Source organism: Talpa occidentalis, unplaced genomic scaffold, assembly GCF_014898055.3.
Source record: "Talpa occidentalis isolate TD23 unplaced genomic scaffold, MPIMG_talOcc4v2.1 talOcc4.3, whole genome shotgun sequence".
In the NCBI taxonomy this organism is placed as follows: Eukaryota; Metazoa; Chordata; class Mammalia; order Eulipotyphla; family Talpidae; genus Talpa; species Talpa occidentalis.
The window spans coordinates 76,954,923-76,975,871 of NW_023603184.1; the positions used below are offsets into that span (position 1 = coordinate 76,954,923).

Below are 20,949 nucleotides of genomic sequence, written 5' to 3' on the forward strand. Positions count from 1 at the left end.
AAAATGAAATATCCCCTGTGCTCATAGAGGAATTGAGTTTCTTGTAGATTGCTGACAAGAATAATCATAGAGATAGAAACATGGACATAGTGGATGATGGATAAATATTGCAATGAAACTTTTGTGTTGAGCATAGACTCTCTGCTACTACAGAGCAAGGTGATATATAGGAAGCATGCATTAAAACCATGAATAAATATTGTGAATTAGAGAAATGAAGCAATTATCTGATACCTATATAATACATTATTTGTGCAAAATTTTGTAATAATAACACATTCCTTTTACTCTAAGATGAAGTGTTCCTCTTTCTGCAAAAGTTGTAGCTAGTTGTTTCAATTTATTACTTGATATTTAACATGCAGTTGTATATTATATGGCACAGATGTTCTGGGTTGAACATAAGAAGTACATCATGTTGATGTCTGAGTCCATGTTTAAAAATTAGGAGAAAGTAGTATTGCATCTATGTATTAATTACAACTATTGCATTTTGTATTTAAGCACAACTTTAAATTATTTTTTAGGTTTACATTCTGGAATTTTGTCCCAAAACACAGCTAGTTGCATGGTAGTTATGCCTAGTTCAATTTTGTCAATTCTGAACAGTGGAACTTTATGTTTATATTCTTGATTTAAAAGAAAGAAAGTAAAATGGAGGATTGTCAATTAACTCTCAATTAGTTCAGTTACTTTAACCTGCAATATTTCATTAATTGAAAAAAAAGCATTTCTGTTACAAATAAATGTATCTAAGTCAAATCAACTGATAGAAGAAATATGTCAAATACATATCTCTATATAAAATATTTTTACACATCTCAATACCATTTAGTTAGTGACTAATGACATACATTCTCAAAGTAATATTTAGTGTGTTTTTGAAAGTGTTTTTCTTTTACATATGTGGGACATATTCTTATCACTACCGGCATGTGAAACTATTCCTATGGTAGCAAATTACAAAAAATTAAATAAAAACCAAAAAGAGAAAAGTCAAACCTTTAGTTTTTTATCTGAGTGCCCCATATGTGATTTAGACCATGTACTGAGTTAGTGAAGTTAGGTTCCAAACTCACAACTCTTTTCCTGGATCTTCTTCAAGGCCCTGTTGCCAAGGAGCAATGGAGTGGATCGTGCCCTTCTGTATGAGTAGTCCTATCTTAAGGGGCCTTAAACTGATTTTCCAAATCTTTAAATTCAGAGATCCAAAGGGGTCTGGTAGAGCAATCGTTGAAAATAGAATGGGGGCACAAAGGACAAAATAGGAAAAGGAGAAGATTTTTGGAGCAAACAAATTGATAATATTAAATATGAGGAAGGAAGAAAAATAATAGTGCTTTAAAGCTATATAAAGTACGTAACGTAAGGTCTAATTTTTATACTGAGAATAAAAAACAAAACAAAACAAAACAGTTCATTCTGCATCAAAGATATTTTCAGATTTTCACAACCTGCTTGGATAGTTCACACACTCAAGGTCATGAAGATATAAGATTACTTGAAGGAAAACATACAGCAATTCACGGAATCTTCATCACTTCCATCCAGACAGTCGTCATCACCATCACATTTCCACCGTGCTTGGATACAGTGTCTGTTTCTGCAGCGAAATTCATCAGCTTTACATATGCGAGTAATATTTCTCCAGGATTAACTAAGGTTAAAAACAAAATCCAGGTATATGAACAACATTAGCCACATTCAGTTAAAGTGTGAATTTTGTTATAATAACAAGGTATTAACTTCTAGCATTTTATAGAAAATGAAACATCTATCATTGTAGAGACAAATATCTCTGAAAAAGAGAATTTTAAGTTTTTTCTGCCAATAATTATTCTAAAAATTTAAAAATTATCTTATACTGGCACTAAAATTATAAAAATAATATAGTACCATATTTTTTAATGGTGCTTGTTGTTTCATCATTTAAAGGACTTTTATTTATAATTTTAGTTGATTATTAGAGTAACCTATGGAGACATAGAAAGACTTATATCACCCAACTTGACAAAAAATTAATCAAACTGAAAAGATAATGTAATTTGCACACAGCATAGGTGGCTCTATTTACTTTGCTGGTCTGCATTTGGGGGAAATTAATGTACAGTTAATTATTTAAGGAAGTATTATGTTGATCAAAACTATCTCTTCTTATATCCTCAAGCTAAGCAGGGAGATATATACATATGGATACACCATGTTCTTTAATTGAATGTTAGGAATTCAGTTAATTGAGATTTATTCACAAATCACAGTATTACTATTATTTTATTCTCTTACAAAGGATTTAGTACACTAGATCTGTAAAGAGAAGGAATAAGTGATCATGTATAAAGGAAATTATTTGTTTCATGAACTGCGATTATCTACAGTTCAAATGATCTAATACTTACTTGCTAGAAGAAACAAAATCCAATATTTCCATCTTAGTTTGAATGGCTTAGAACTTTATTTTAGATAACTGGCTTAGACTGATGAGCTGTCACAAAACTTATATATGCTCTAGTAATAAAGGATATTGAGAAAACATATGTGATACTTCTAGAAAATATGACACTCCCTTAATCCCTGCTTAAAAGAATTGAAGAAGGAATGTGTCCTTTGACCCATAACTGCAGAGAATCTGTTTCAAAGAGCTACTTCAAAAGAACAAGGGATGTGGGTTTGTGGGCTGGGGGAAAAAAAAACAAAAAAAAAAAAACAAACAAACAAAAAAAAAAAACAATGAAAAAGCTGCCCAGTGTGAATGGAGATTCTTATTTTATATGTTATGGTGAAAATTAATCAGCTTGGTGAATGAAATATTCAAGTAGAAAAAAGATAATCCTATGTTTCTTCTGTCCCCTATTACACAAGCCATCTTTGTTTCTGGGATTGACAGTAATTTGTCCTTCCTGTTTAATCTGTCTCAATAACAAAGTACTGAAACAGCAAATTCTCTAATAATCTCATTTCTATAAGATCACTTGAAAGTAACAAATATTGTAAATATATAAATGTATTAATGATACTGATCCATATCTATATCTATAGGTAGGTATAACAAATCCCCAAAAAATAGATGACCAAAATATAAAAACAAAACAGAAAGACTGTCTCCTATTCAAACCTAGGATTAAGCAAATGAGAGTGTGGATGAGAATGAAAATGAAGCGGGGAAGTGAGTTTTGGCATATGTCTGACCATCTCTACAATCAAAAATTTTGCAAAAAAATCTCTAAAATTGGTCACTGATAATGTGAATATTTCCTTAATTTGTTTCAAGTCTGCTCAACTGCATAATAAGGCTTTTGAATCTTTGGATGCCTTGCTTCAATTGAGCACTTAAAGAACAATTTGATTAATTCTACTCTATTTTTTTTTTTTTAAGATTTATTTATTTATTTATACAAGCACTGGGTACAGTCAGAAGCGCGGGAGGGTGAGAGAATTCACCAGAGCCAGAGCGAGGAGCAGAGCAGGCATAAGGACCGAAGTACACTGCTGAGGGGAGCAGCGGGCGGCAGGAGAGGTCTGCGCGCCATGTGGGGCCCTCCTCCGGTGGCCAGGGAGCAGCTGGGGATCAAACCGGCGCTGGCAGCTTCGCAACCCAGAGCTCAACCGCTGCGCCACCGGGGAGGCCCTCTACTCTATTATTACTCAGCTTAGCATTCAACAGTCTCCAAGAGGTTTTCTTTTTTTTTTTTAAACAGACATCGAATAAGCTTTACTTGAGATATATCGATTATCAGCTTCCTTCCCTCCTTTAAGTTTGGCTTTAGATTTTTGCTAGTTGATGTTAAAGACATAGTCAGTTCTGTTTTTTCAGAGCTTGAGGATTCAAAATCCTCAAGAATTTATTTTCTAATAATATACCAATTTAAAAATCTTGACCATCGATCACAGGGTCATTTGATTAAACATTCCAACTCCCAATCTTAAAGAATGATCGAGTGCATTTATTCATTTATAGTTGCTTTTGAACAACAACTTTTATATTGAAGAATAATAAGACATCTAAAGGAAGTCAAAATACCAATAAACTTATATATTTTGAATTATATATTCTTGAAAATAAGCAATTTAAAGATAAGATCAAATGATTGTCAAGTGATATTTTGATCATTATAGATTATTGCTAGCAGGTAGCATTTTAAGCATGCTTTAAACATGATTTAAAATATATGTTTATAGTTGGTTATTTTAAAATATATAAATATGAAAATAGCAATTTTCAAAATAAGATAACAATGTATGAAGTTTCATTTTCATTTTTCATAGCAGCTTACTACTATTACTTGAAAACCAGTGTTGTTAACCACTTCATATAATTTTATCTTTTTTTGTATATTGCTTCTGATATTGATCTATGTCAATGCCACTAATGTAGACAAATATTACATGTAGCAGCAATTAAGCATGGCCTGTAACTATAAACAAAGTATAATTAAACATATACAAATATTTTTACTTTTTAAAAATTGTGTGCAATTCTTCTAAGTCCTACAGTTTTTTGGAAAAGAGGCATTTATTTGTTTCTACACATCTTGTATCAGATTTTGTTCTTGACTATGTTTGTATAACTTACAGATGTGTAAAATAGAGATAGCATTGCCTGCTAGAACAGAGGGGAAATTTTTTTCTTGGCAAGAATAAAACCTCTAGGGGAAAGGCTGGGCAGATTTCTAATTGACTCCTAAACTCAGAATGTTTTGGTTGGGATACAAACTCACTGTGTATATTGCATTAACTTGGATCTGTCTATGTGTTGCCCCCATTTTATTTGGGAATGTGGGACAAGGAGAATCAGTGTAGAGATGAAACTTAAGCTGCCTGCTGTGCCATCAATAATAAAATCCTTTGTGTCTCACCCAGAGATTGTTAGTCTTATGTTTTTCTTCAAGAACTGTGATAACGGTGGACCAATAACTTAACCATAACTAAACTTAAGATGCATTATATTTTTTGCAATAATAGTAGAGGATTTTTTTTTAAAAAATGGGATTTTATTTCCAAAATCTTTCAGAGCATAACAGCATCTTAAGTTTTTTTCTAGCCCCAATCCAGATCTAAGCAAAAGTTACATCACAGAGAAATCACATTATCAATGCTGATAATCATAGTGATATCAGCTAGGTAATTTTTGAGCTAAAAATACCCCATTATCAAGAAAAAATATGTGAGGTGATAATCTGGGTAAGCTGATGGTTTAGACATTCAAAAACCATGCTCTTTTCCCCAGCATTGACTTATCTCTGGAATTGGGTAACAAAGTCATCTATCACAGGACAGCAGCTCATAGACAGACAGAGCTTCAGAGCTGTGGAAACAATTCTTATGATATCAACCAGATGATGAAAAACTGTAGTTGGAATTAGAGAAGAGAGCAAATAACACATAACAAGTTAGGTTAATGCTTTTTATATCTTGCACAAATCTCTATAAAGAAGTTATTTTTAATTCATTTTTGCGTATCTAAAGTTTCCACTTGAGATTCTTGATTGTAGGGAAGGCAATGTTACATACAGAACAGTAAAAATGCCTAGAAATGAACCGGGCAACTGAATAGATGTTCAAAATATGTGTTTCCTGATTGATTGGAATGAACAGATTGATAAATCTGTATTATAATCATTAGTATTGTGTAAAACTCCATCGCTGTGGATGCTATAAATACTTTAGGAAAACAGTATCATTTCAACTGATTTAACAGTTAATTCTCTTCTCCCATCACTTAAGAATGTAAATGAAGTCAGTTTATTTTACCGATAAAAAGGTAGCTAGGAAGAAAACAGAGTGATAATATCTCTCCTACAGAAGCAAAAAGTGAACATATAGGAAAATTCCATATATGTTTCTTTGTCCCAACGCTTAATGTGGCTGAACCTATATAGCATTTGAGTGTTCAGACATAGCAAGAAATTGCTTTCAGTATATTAACCATTATTAGGTGTGCTTTGCACTGTGAATTTGAAAACTGGCATAGAATCTGCAATTCTGTAGCCAGGGAAACATGCAGTAAAAAATTACAACATGATCTCAAAAGTAAGACGACTGACAAAGTAATAAATAATCCTTTAATTTTGCCCAAATCAAAAGCAAAATGACATGAATCATGACAAGTCTGGCAAGGAACTGCGCGTTCTCATTCATTGTCTGATACCTGCTGTTAGAGCACTGAAATTAGAAAGCCTACACGAGACATTCAATATGCGATAAAGGGAAATATGCAATCTAGAATTAATGATTTTTCCTGGTAAAAAAAGGTAGATGGTTGCTGGAATTAATTTCTAGATCATAATAAAGTAAAGGAATATTCCCTAATAATAAAGTATCTTATATTTTAGTTTTGAATAATTTCAGATTTGGATCACAGCCTTGTCATCGACTCATACATATGTTCCTGACCTTGGCTTAATAAGCTGTGGTACCCATGCACAAGTGCCTGTGTTTCTAATTTTGCTTTTATTCTTTTCAATCCCAGTGTGTTAATCTTTCTAAATTAAACCTTATCTCCTCTCTAAACAGGTGTGGTGCTGTTGACTGTATCAAAATTATGATAACTCAATCAAAAGGACATTAGTCACAGTGATAATGTTTTCTCATTGTCTAGATGTCTCACATTCGAACATGTTTATTTGTTTAATAACATTGTTTGAATTTTGAGATTACAGAATGTCTTGCAATATCTTTATTTGAGAAAGGAGAGAGAAGAACCTAAAAGAAAACCTGAAGTTGTACTTTATTGGTTATCTTTATATATGTTTGTTTATAGGAAAGCATTGTGAAAAATGCTTGTCATGGGTTTTGAATTTCTCCTCTAGATCATAGTAGGATGACCTTTCATTAGATAGAGTGGTCTTCTGAGCAGCCAACCTAAGTGGTACATAATCTTCTGTGAATTCCTATGCACAGAAGGCCATAAATATTCATCTGAATGGAGCTTCTAAACTTTTTACTGCCTTAAACTTTTTACTACACATTAGATTGCATATATCCTAGAACATAAAGCTTGTCACCACCAACAGATAAATGGCTCAACCATTGTGGAGCACTGTTTTTGACAGAGGAATATATCTGGTGTTCTGCAAGGTGAAAAGGTCACAGAGTACCATTGACATATAATTGCGCAAGGCTACCCTTGGATGAACAATATTTTTGCAGTGTTTAAGTTGCTCTCTTGAGAACGAGGCATTTTGGAAAGTTCTTTTTTCTTTCAGGCCACTAAAGAACATTTAGGGAATTACTGTTTCCTTACTCTAGACACAATTATCCTGCTGTTTCAAAAAATAGTGACTATCATTATTTTAGAACTGAACTTTCCTCTTGGAATTATACACATCCTCATTTATTAATTTTGTACGTTGTGATTTTCTCACAAAGACACTAAGATAAATTTAAAATTACATGATAGCCAGTTGATATTATATGCTTGTCTAGACAATAAGTTGTAAGTTACTGTGTTATACCAAACTCATTTAAATTGTGAGATAATTTTACCATGACACACAGATTCACAAGGACAAAGAGTTCAACCTAATCTCATTCTCCATTCCTTCCAGGCATGGCATTAGAATTCATCTTAATTAATCATGGAGCATGCCAATTGTTTTCTGCTGGGTGCATGGCTCTTCTGGCATAGTTATATGCTCAAGTTTATTGAGAAACAACTGTTGGTGTTTAATTTTGGCTGGACCATCTGCCAATGGGTTTTTTGTTCATTTGATATAAATTTGATAAGAGTGACTGAAAGCAGGGCAATCACATCTAAATGGTTACAACACATATTTTCTTCTTTTGTTTGTTATCTTAGATTATAGTTAATCAAGTTAAGACAGTTCATATGACTAATCTAGCCTGAACTGAATCAGAAATCCATAGGATTCAGCATTACTGAGAGGTTAGTGATACATCGATATGTTTTACATTATAATTGTCAACCATGAACTCTATCTGTAGTCTTTCTTCACTACACTAATTTCCTGGTCTACAAATGCAGGCTGACATATAATTAAAAGACCTTTACCAGTAAATGAATAGAAACTGGAATAATTTATATAATAATTGAGTTCTTAGCAAGAAATCAGTTGCTGTATTTTTGCTTCTGATTTTCCCATTAAATCTCATTGATTTGGAAAGGAACCTAGGAAAGTTCCAGACACTATTAAAAGATATAGAAATTTTAACACCAAATGCAACAATAAGTTCTCAAATAATTACTCCCCTTTTTTCATTGATTTAACATTCTTCAATATAACAAGTATATTTAAATTATTTTCTAACCCTTTTTATTGCATGGGATTTCCTCATCAATGAATTATATAATACATATTAGAAAGATACAAATAATCTCAGAAATATTTTCTGTGATTCTCCCCAGGTATATAATCACATGTGTATACACTTCATAATATAAATTCTAACATCAACAATATGAAACACTGTATGTAGTATTTCCTTACAAATCAAAAGTCATCTACTTTTTATTTATTCCATAGTCATCCAATGATAAGAACTCTCTTCCATATCAATATCCACCCATAGGTATAGATATGTCAATGAATAAAGGACCTACATATTTTTAATGGTGCATAAGAATGAAGAAACAGAAAAAACAATTTGCAAGTCAATGATCCAGATAATCATGATTCACACAATTAAAATTAAAAAAACTAACTTTGTAAATTTTGTAAACTTTTAACCCATAAGTCCAATTACTACATCATAAATTGGACATTAATTGTATATTCCTTACATATTTATTTAAAGGGCTAATGAGAATCATGAACTTAAAATAAAAAATGTTACATCCGGGCCTCCCCAGTGGCACAGCAGTTGAGCGCTGGGTTGCAAAGCTGCCCACAGCCTCTCCAGCGCAGATTCCATCCCTGGGTGCTCCTGGCCACTGGAGGAGGGTCCCGCATGGTGCGCAGACCTATCCTGCCGCCCGCTGCTCCCCTCAGCAGTGTATTTCATCTGTCTGCCTATTCTGTTCCCCGCTCTGGCTCTGGTGAATTCTCTCACCTTCCTGTGCTTCTGACTGTACCCAGTGCTTGTATAAATAAATAAATAAATCTTAAAAAAATAAATTAAATTAAAAAAAAAGTTACATCCAATATAAAAATTAAATAAATGTTACCTAGGATTATTATAAAGGGTATCCTGGAAATCATAACCTACAAAGATTTATAATTGTAAAGTACTCCATCAGTACAAAACATAATGAAGCAAAAACAGGCAATTATGAATCAGAGACATACCGCAGGGGAAGAGGAGGGAGAGGGATCAGAGGGAGGGAGGGAGGAGCACAGGGACTGAGGTGATGGTGCACGGGGGCATTGGAGAAGGAAGCTCTATGGGGACCACACCTGAGGGTTGGGGGAAGCAAATATTGTTTAAAAATGAACAATGATGTAAAAAATAACAAAAAATATATTAATATAAAAAATAAAAAAATAGTCTAGTGGTTTATTGTTGGTAGTAGCATTGGAAGTGTGTTTTTTATTTTTAAATTAGTTTGTATTTCTCACATGTTAGTAAAAAACCTCTTATCTATCTTTTTCAGAAGAAATATGACAGTACTGATAAGCTGAAGTCTTCTTTGATACAATATTTCTCCTTTTCCCTCCCCATAGATGAACAACATAACTGATGAAAACTATAAGAAATATTTATTTAACAATTTTTAGATGTGGCCTCCCTAGTGGTGCACGGGGTTAAGTCACAGCACTATGAAGCTATCCTCAGCCCCTGCAGGACTGAGACTGATCGCCAGCCAGAGAGGTAACCCACATGGCACAGCAGAACTCTCCTGTGTTGCCCACTGCTCCCCTCAGCAGTATATTTCAGTCAATTTGCCTGTTCTGTTCCCCACTCTATCTCTGGTGAATCCTCTCACATACCCCCACCCCCCGCACCTCTGGCCTGTACCCCATTTCTTGTATGCATAAATAAATAAATCTTAAAAAAAACACAATTGTTAGATGGTAAATTTTATGTCAATTTGACTGGGCCATAAAATGCCTACTTATTTCATCAAATATTATTCTGTATACATTTATGTGATGGTTTTACATGACTAACATTTGAATTGGTAGACTAAGTAGTTCAGATTGCTAATAAGAGTGCAACACATCTAATCAATTGAAGATCAGAGTAAAGCAATCAAGGCTTCTGTAAGTAAAAATAAGTCTTCCCACCTAATTACATTGAAATAAACATTGGGTGTTTCCCCTGTCTTTTATCTCATACAAAATCACTGGCCCATCCTGTGTCTAGGCCTGTTTGTATTCAATTTGGGAGTACACCATGGGCTTTCCTGAGTCTCAGAATTGTTCTCTGCAGATCATGGGACTTGAAATCTTATATAATTGCATATATCGATTACTTACAATAAATTTCTTTCTATATATAGATGCATTCTATTACCTCCATTTCCATGGAGAATCATGGCTAACATTTCAAGAATGAGTTATTCCAGAAACATTCATGTAATATCTATATATGTATAGCCTTATAGCTATTGTTGTGCTTAAAGGACATGTGTTTAAAAGTACTGTTTCAAAGGGTCAATTGAAATGCCATGAAGCAGTAAATGGGAAAAGTCATCAAAAATTAATAAAGTATCTTAAATCCAGGTCAATAAATCCAGTTAATTTACCATTTTGATAAAGACTAGAAATGCATGAGAAGACTCTTTTTTGCCTTCCCACTCTATACCACCAATTATAGATAACTGAGCTTATCAAGTTATGTGTAATAATTTGAGGAAAATACAATGCATAAACCTACCACCCATGGTACCAACAAATGCACATTTTTTAGAAGCTAATAGAGAGATTCCCTAAATATCTCATTATGATTGTGGCATATACTGACTTATATATTGATTACTAAACTACTTACAGCAGTGCCATAATACTCTGTTAAAGTTCACCATGATTATTCATTTGTATATTAATTAGCTAATTATTTGTAGTCAAAAAGAATTATACAATTTTCTCTTTCCATTTATTTCATCTGCTTCTGATGTTCAAAAAACACATAAAAGCAATGTGTGTAACAAGAAAAGAAGCTTACAAGTGCAAGTTGTTCCATTTTCATCCAAAAGTTGATTATCTGCACAAGCACACACTCGGCCTCCTGGGATGGCCAAGCACAGGGTGCTACAGCCCCCATTGTTTACTCGGCACATGTTTTCACCTGTAAGAGGAGGAAAGCAAATGCATCAGAAAACTGATTCCATCCAAAGTTAGCTAGCTTGCATCACAATCTTTCTAGGTAACATATGTAGGCATAAAAATGTGCAGTGGGCCTCCCTGGTGACACAGGGGTTAAAGTCTCAGCTCTATCAAGCTATCACCAGCCACTCTGAGTTTGATCCCTGGCCAGGGAGCTAACCCACATGGCACAGCAGATCTCTCCTGTCTCACCCACTACTCCCCTCAGCAGTGTATTTCAGTAGATCCACTGTTCTCCCTACTCTGTCTCTGGTGAATCCTCTCACACCCTGCATCTCTGGCCTACACTCCAGTTCTTCTATGCAAAAATAAATAAATTATTTTTAAAAAGGGGACAAAAATTTTTTAGGTAATCACAGTTTTGCTGCCATTTATTCCTACAAGTTGGAAACACAGGAAGAATGAATATCTACTTAGATCTAGATGAGCAGCATGTTACAAAGAACTGGACATCACTAGCAATTAAATTGGCAGTGTAAATATCAGGGTCATTTCCTACTTGTAGCATTTTAAGGTGTTTTTATCTCAGAAGACATTACTCTAACATTAAAAATAAGGAGATTTTAATTACTTGGAGACATACAATAAAATAAAATTAAAATTGCATTGGCAGTTAAAGTAGAAAGGCGAAAATTATGGCTAATGTGACAGACTAGGCTACCAGTCTAAGGACCTCCAGGTTTGTATATGTTGTATATGTTATGTAGAGATTATTAAGGAATGAGATAAATAAAATTCCTCTAAAATGTTGATGGTTGAAATAAATATTTAACACCTCCTTATAGATTATCATGGGTGCTCACAGATCAGAAGAAATGGCCTGAACTATATTACCATTTCTTTCCATTCTGAGGAATAATTTTCACTTGCTGTGTTTATCAAAAAGAAAAAAATATATATATATATATATACTTGAAAGCAAGGAAATTAATAATTCAAGCTATAGCAAACATTTCTGAACTCAGACGGTAATTAAGCTTTGTTGAAGTTTTTACCCAACAGGGAATAGAGAAAATATTTTTTCAGCTTACTGTTAAAGTCATGTGTATTCTTTGACTATGGAACAAAAGTATATTGTTTCATTGGGGTGTTCTATCTTTTATGTATCCACTATATATATATATATATATATATATATATATATATGTAAAATTTTATATATAATTTTTCAAGAGAGCTAGGGGAAAATGATATCAGAATTTCACTCCTGGGCAGATAAACAAAGGTGGTGTAGAGACCAATAGACTTAGAGGATCTTGTGATTTGGGGTGAAATTAAATTGCCTCCTGGACATGGTAGACTGACACTGATGACAGCAGAAGGGACAAGAAATATATTGCAGGTGGATGGAAAAATATTGTGGATGGAGTAGAAACTGATGGTACAAGCCTACAATTCCATGTGTTTCTGGTAGCCCTTGGGAGGGGAGAACTGGTTGGTGTGGGGCTGTAGGTAGGTTGACTGTAGGTAGGTATATGCAGAGATTCTGGGGAGAGTTGGAAGGTAGGATCCCCAGGAAAGAAGACAGCCCAGAAAGAAGAGCTGCTGTCACACTCTCTAGGGACCTGAGCTGATCCTGTAAAGAAGCACTGAAAGACCAGCCAGAGACTGGAAACCAGAAAGGAGGGCAATAAGCAGTGCCACACATGTAAGCCACCTCCACATACCATTTTCTCCAATGACTGGACCCCTCCAGGTACACCCCCCCAACCTGTGACTCAGTAGATGAAAATAGGTTCCCCTTATATACAGTTCCATCTGCTGGAAACACTGAAGCTCTGTACCATTAGGACACTTAAACAAAAAAATAAACCTAGAAAAATACAACATAGGGATATAGAAAAATATAGCACATGGCACCTTAAGACCTCAAGGGAATGTTTCACCAGAGATAAAAGAAATCTCCAGAGTTCAACCACAAAGACATAAAAGATCTTTTCTTCCTATCAGAAACAGTAGAAATCGGCATGATAAGGAAATTCAATAAAATTTAAGAAAACAGAAAAAATGAGCAGAGGTAACACAGAAAGTAAAATGAAAGCCCTAAAATAAAACTAGTAAAAAGAAGATAGAAATTAAAATGTTAATGAGAAAATAGTAGAGATACAGCATGTTGAAAGATCAATAAAGTAGATAAAATATTCTGGAGGAAGTTAGGGAAGTAGATTAGATCAAATGGAAGATCAAATCAGTGACCTACAAAGAGAAGTACAAATAAATAAAATGAAGAAACACTAAGAATTTCTTGACTCACTGAGGAAAGACAATATAAGAATAATGTATATTCCAGAGAGAGAAGGGAACAGAGAATATACTCAAATAAATGAGGGAATTTTCCCAAACCTAGAGAAGGGACTAAATACTAAATTGATCCATGAATCTAAAAGAACACCTGCTTAAATTTAATATGGCCCACAAAACACAAGGGAAAAAATAAAAAAAAAATAAAAAAGGGACAGAAGTGGTAAATAGACACTTCTTCAAAAGAAGATATGTGATGGCCAACAGATACATGGAAAAACGACCATCATCACTATTGTCAGGGAAATGCAAATCAAAATCAGAATGAGTTATCATCTGACACCTGTGAGAAAGGTCCATGTCAAAAAGACCAGTAAAAATGGGCCTCCCTGATGGTGCAGGGGTTAAAGAGTCAGTGCTATCAAGCTATCTCCAGACAGTGTGGCCAAAGTTCAATTCCCAGCCAGGGAGTTACTCACATGACGCAGCAGACCTCCTCTGTCCCACCTGCTGCTGCCCTCAGCAGTGTATTTCAGTACATCTGCCTGTTCTACTCCCCACTCTGTCCCTCGTGAATCCTCTTACCCCCACATCTCTGGCCTAGACTCCAGTTCTTGTATGCAAATATAGATAAAATAAATCTTTACAAAATTTTAAAAAAGACCAGTAACATGTGTGAGTATGTAGAGAAAAAGCAAGCCTCATGAACTGTTAGAGGGCCTATAGACTGGAACAGATTACGAAAAAAACGTTAGAGATTCCTCAAAACATTAAAAATAGATCTACCATATTATCTAGCAATTTCACTCTTCAGTTATCTACCTGAAAAATTAATGATATGAAAGGAAATAGGCACCCCTGTATTCATTGTAGCACTATTTATAATTGCTAAGCTATGGAAACAACTCATTTGCCTAAAGACAGATGAATGGATTAGTATAATACTGCGTGTATGCACACGCACACAATGGAATGCAGCTCAGCTATAAAAAAATCTCTTGCCATTTGTGACAACATAGACAGAACTGGAGGGGATTACACTAAGCTATCTAAGTCAGAAGGAGCAAGATAAATACTGAATGGCATCACTTTATGTGAAATATAGAGTAACAAAACAAAGGGTTAGATAAAACCAAAGCAAAAACAAATCCTACAAATCTGACTGTAGAAGTGAAGCTACCAGTGGGGAGAGGAAAGAAAAGGAATGGGGGGAGCACATTGGATGATGATGGGTGACTTTCAGCACCTTCATGGTGGGTATGGTGTGATGAAGGTCACCTGAAGTGCATGATCTTATACTACATATCATGTAGTGTTGTACACCAAGTTACTTAAATATAAAAAATTAGTATATTCAACAGTTTAGTTACATTCAGAGTCTACAAAATTTGAATTTAAAATATTCTGAGAATGATATGATGAATTTAATGGAGTAAGAAATAGAAAATACTGAAACATTTCAGGACATATTTTCATATTAAAAATATACGCTAAATATGATAGCCTTTAATTCAACAGCATTTCTCAGTGAGAATAGGAAATTTAATAACAAGACATAAATTACCATTATTTTTATGTTCCCTTTCTTTGAATATAATAATTTAAAAGAGTTATTGACATTTTCCTGTTACAGTTGACATATGAACTCTAAATTAAACTGAACAGTACATATCTGTCATCAAAATTGCTGAGATTTTCTTAATATAGCAATTTAAAATTACTCATTTAAATTAGCAATTTCATAATGGAATATTATATATTTGAATATATTTCTTGAATTTCCAAAAGAGCTCTCATGAGAGTCTTTACTGAAATTCTGGTGGTTTGCAAAATTTTTCATATAAAAATATCCTCTTGAAAACATAAATATGTGATAACAAAGTGAGTATTAATAAATCATATGTAAATGGCAATAAAAGTTAAAATAGCTATTATTGAAAATCCTTAATGAATCCATTCTAGAGCTATTTTCTAATTTATATTTTCTAATTATATTTAATTAATTCATTTTGTATCATAAGCTTATAATGTATGTATTATATCTTTTACAGGTTGCACTACTAAAGATCTATTTTTTTAAATGACTATTTAAATATGTAGGTATAAGAAATAACAGTAAAATTAAGAATTTAGAATAAGGATTATTCATTTATTTTTAGATAATAAAGATCACTATAATCCCCATTATTGTTTTTAAATAACTAGAAACAAGAATTTTTCTTAATCTAAAATTCCTGTACTTGTACTTTAACTTTCTCCTATAATACAGAGTATTGATGAGGTCAACATACTAGGGGAAATTAACATACTGGAAATGACAAAAATTATACTAGATTAAATTACTTTGGATGCAGATAATTTTAGAAAAAGCAGATAAGCAAGAGGAACAAATAAGGAGTCACTTTCAAAATCAAGTTCAAGAGAATGGTCTGTTTAGGGCTGAAACTGCCTTTTTTCCCCCAATCTCTTGTTTTGGAAAAGTAAAATTATTCTGCAACATATAGTATCTGGCATAGAATAGTTGACAAATATTAGTTGATTAGGGAATGAATAAAATAAAAAGAATTTGAATGACAAAACCATCATCTGGGAGTTTAGATAGAAAGTATATATACATGGATAGATATGTCTTTTTAACAAGAAAAAGGGGCTTTTCTCACTTGTATGTAGTGAAAACATATTCCCATATTACATTTCAAGATAGATTTCATGACAGTAATAAATACACAAGTGATATATGAAAACAGTTCACAAGTTTGTATTAATATATCAATTTTTCTATGTTTCAGTAAATTTTTGTTAATAAAATGGTTTTCATATCTAAAACATAGAATATATACACAATCAGCACACAGGGATACCATTTTTTTTTAATCTGAATTCTCTTCAAATTGGTGGATGTAACATGTCCCCGTTTGTACATACTTTCTGGACTAGCGACTTATCTTATGTGAAGCTAGAAGTCTCTGTGCACATGCATAGAAGTCTCTGAAACAATACACCTATGAGAATTTTTATTTTCTACTTGATGGAGGGATAATATGTTTTAAAGTTTAGAAGATAAATTAGACTTCAAATTCATTCTAAATATCAGATAAAGACTAGAAGGGTGGGAGATGAAGTCATAGTGATTATGTTTATTATCCAAGATAATTACCAAAAAATCATCTTTGAATGATGTTGACCAGTCTGAGAATAAAATAGTTTTATGTTCACCCATTTAGAGAGAAAATGCTCATTGAATATTATGTATATATGTGAATTGCTCTGAAGCTACTTATATAAGTGTGTGCACACTATTATCTATTTATATATGTATATATATAAACAGGGCTATGTTAGATTATTTCATTCTATGAAGAAATAGTAATACATACTATTCAGAAATTTGGTTTTCTATTCAATTACAACTATTTTACCCTTACAAAAACAGCAAGACAATATACAATCAAAGTTTATGAGCCACTAATTACATGTGTGTTCATATTTATTAATATCTCATGTTCAAAAATGCAAAGAGGAGCATCACTGAGAGAAAATTATAACACGGTAAGATAAAATATCTTACCTTTGAATATGTGATTATGTTGTAATTTATAATTCAGCTACTTGGATAAATATAGTAGGTTAACCAATTTCAGTGTCTGCTGAATGAATGAATAAAGTGTGCATCAGGGTTTTTTTCCATATTGTATTTTCTGTTCACAGGTTCCAGGTAAGTACCAAGCAAACCTTAGTTACATGAAGACTGGGCACCTAGTACAAACTAACTGATTTTTCACCCAAGTTAATAAGAAATAAATCAATTTATTCAAATGTCATCTGAGTAAGAATTAACATAATATTTCCTATAGCAATTGTTGTATGGGATGATTCATAATCATGACTTTTTCTATTTTATCTTTTAAATTTATTTAATGGACTCTGCTGAAGGATTATGGGTGTCTTGGTGGTGGCATGGCTTGGTAACATACATCTGATAAGGTGTGAACCTATACTTCTGAATTGTATACAGTTTCATATGCCTCAATAAAAACAATACCTCACTTAAAAAAATTATCATAAGAATATTGTCAGGCCTCCCTGTTGGCACAAGGGTTAAGACACAACCTATGGAGCTATCCAAAGCCACTGAAGCATGAGTTCAATTCCCAGCCAGTCAGGGAGCAACACACATGGCGCAACAGACCTCTCCTGTCTTGCCCACTGCTCCCCTCAGCAGGGCATTTCAGTCAATCTACCTGTTCTGTTTCCTACTCTGCCTCTGGTGAATCCTCTCACCCCCTGGCACCTCTGGCCAGTACCCCAGTTCTTGTATGGATAAATAAATAAATCTTAAAAAAAAGAATATCGTCTACCCAAAGGATTACAATGCACAGTTGTATGTTGTATGATAAGGTTAATATCTTGAATACTCGATACACCACCATGAATATAGGATTACATTCCTCATAGTCCTATCAGAGGCTTTTTACTTTGTTATATTTTATTGTGACACATTATTCATTGGAATATTTTTTTAAATGTTTGTATGGGAGGAAACTTAAAAAATATGTGTTCTGATTGAGAAATGGTAAAAGCAAATAAATTAAAAAATGTACGCTGGGCACTGTGTCATTACTCTTATATAATAGTTATTTACACCTCACAGGAATTTTATGTCAAAGGGATTTATTTTTGTAAAAACTTTCACAATGTGTCCAACGTTTCAAAAGGAGAAAGTGTTAGGACCCAGGTTTAGGCCCAAGTTCACTTTACAGTAAACCAGAGAATTTTTCATCCCACATGTTGCTTCTCATAGTGTTTCTCTCTAAAGCAACTGGAATTTAAAGATAATAAAGACTGAAATGTCATGGACTTTGGCTATGGGAAATATAATATTATGCTGATTATGTGATAAAGCCTAGAAATCTAATGATGGTGAAAACAGCGGGAATAATCCTTTAAAAAAGCACTTTTGGAAGATGGCAAGGATTGTTCCCATTTATATTCTTGCCCCAAGTTCAATGTAAACAATAAACAAAGGGGGTAGTAGAGAATATTTTGTGAATGTAGCACAAAATATCACTATTTGATCTATGCAGACAGCTGACTCTATTCTTCATTTCTTTTCTACAACTATAACTTAGTTATAATTTACAACACATAGTTTCATTTTTATTCTTTTTAAATATGTTTACCTTTTATTAGCTAATAACATTTCTCACTTTATAATCTTTCATTATTTTTTATCCCATGGCTATCTATATCTCTAAGAAACCATTTTAATACAGTAGAAAAAATATATAAAGCAGTGAGATAGTTTGCTTTTAATATAGCTGATTTAACTGAAATAACTTTAATAAAAACTCTTATTGCCAAATAGCATCCTATTGACACTTATGCAATGGAAACTCTTGACATATTTTTTCATTCTAAATTTATTAAAATGTATGCTTATTAAATTTTTACAGTGATGTGTGCATATAAAAGGAACAGTGGGTATTTAGATTCATAACAAAAAAACTGACCCATAATTTACTAAACTGCTTTCATTATTTAATATCTTAGTCCATATTATGTGCAGATGGCCAATACTGATTAGTAATTCATGTGGATAAAGTCTAAATAACTGATCTTAGTAAGACACACCTATTATGATATGTTCTTGCACTTTTATATCATCTAAAATAATTAAGTGTTGGGGGCCTCCCTGGTGTTGCAAAGGATTAAGTACCACACTATGAAGCAATCTGAAGTCTCTGCAGTACAAGTTCAATCGCCAGCCGGCCAGGGAGCAACCCACATGGAGTAGCAGACCTCTCCTGTCTCGCCCGCTGCTCTCCTCAGCAGTGTGCTTCAGTCAGTCTGCCTGTTCCGGTCCCTGCTCTGTCTCTGGTGAATCTTCTCACCCCCACATCTCTGGCCTGTACCCCAGCTCTTGTATACATAAATAAATAAATTTTGTAAATGAAATAAAATTAAAAAAAATTATGTGTTCTTTAAGCATGCATCAAACTAATCAGATAAAAATACTAAGACACCTTTTAAAAAATACCATCTTCCTTGCATAATATATGTTTTAATCATTTTTCATAATATTCCTATCCCACTAAAGTTTTTGCCACTGCTCACAAAGCTCACTTTTTGAAATATTAAGAGTATTTTTTAAAACTTTAAATAACTAGCTGTTTTCTTCAGTAAAGATAACATATGAAGGGATTATTTTGAGAAAACCTTGAACTTCACTCAAATAGAATTCCCAAAGTTACTCCCTCAAACTATTTTGAACATAAACAATATATTTGACAGAAACAAAGCCTGAGATTTGATTGACTTAGGAGTGATTAGACACCTTTATCATAAAACATGGGCAACAATGTCAAAATAAAGTCTTTTGCAACTATTGTAAAGTATTATTGTATGTGAAATTCAGAATTTTATTTGGTTTTTAATACCTTGTTGCTTCCGTGGATCATAAATCTGAAGCCCAAACAGGGGTGGTCTTTCACGTCGCAGTAAAGTCACTTCACTCGTTATCAAATCTAGTTGAAAAATGGAACCATTCATATAATCAGTCCAGAACACATAATTTCCATGATGCGACAGTCCAAAAGGATGGTTCAATTCTTTCCCACTGTAAACAATCTGTAAAATATAAACACATTGTGAAAAATCAGAACTGACCTTTTAAAACCATAACCAAACATTTAAAGAAAATGATATTCAAATAAGCAGAACAGATAATAATCTAACAAATGTCTTAACTCATATTTTCTTTGAGTATATTTGAAAAATGGATTTCACAATGTGAGCATATTTTCCTGTTTTTAGGCCATGCTGTTGGAAGGAGATTATTCACCTTTCACTCATTTAAATTCTTTCAGATATGGCATTATAAATATGGTCAAAAATTCAAACATTTAAATAACTTTGCCTGACACTCATCCTTATCTCTTTTTTTTTAAGTGATAGTGCAGTATCATGTCCTGAGATAAAGACCGATCACCTGATAATTTGTGTCATATTATATATATCACAATGTTATCCATCTAATAAACAAGGGATAAAATATAGCATAATTAGATTGCTAATGAAAGGGGTCCTCCCAATATTTTCACACCAATGCAAGTGGAAGAAATCTAAATGACAGGGAGAAGGAAATATTTTAATTTTGAACAAAGAAACCTTTATTTGTGTAAATAGATTTTTTTTAAAGCTCACTGGCTACATTCAATTTTCATTATCAATTCTATTCATTTGAGTTGTATTCTGTTGTTTAAGTAAAGTGATTATGTGATAAGTACTATTTTACATAAAGGGTGTAGGAGAAGAAAGAATACCTACAACAACAATGATGCTTTTTCACATTTATAAATTGATATTGTATAAAAGATGAAAAATATAATATTGCCTCCATCAGATAACAGAGGATATATCCAAATAATGTAAATTTAGAAATTAGCATTTTATACTTTTTATTTGAATTCTTTATTCTAAATTATCA

At 33.0% G+C, this 20,949-nt stretch overlaps 1 protein-coding gene across 1 annotated transcript in view; it reads right to left on the reverse strand.

The window, feature by feature from the left end:
- LRP1B (LDL receptor related protein 1B) overlaps positions 1 to 20,949 on the reverse strand; it is a 1,722,250-nt gene that overhangs the window by 650,077 nt on the left and 1,051,224 nt on the right. Inside the window, exons 14-15 of the mRNA XM_054699700.1 lie at positions 19,901 to 20,090; positions 11,062 to 11,184 (exon numbers count right to left, since the gene is read on the reverse strand). Coding sequence (XP_054555675.1) covers positions 11,062 to 11,184; positions 19,901 to 20,090 — 313 coding nt within the window. The remainder of the gene's footprint in view (positions 1 to 11,061; positions 11,185 to 19,900; positions 20,091 to 20,949) is intronic.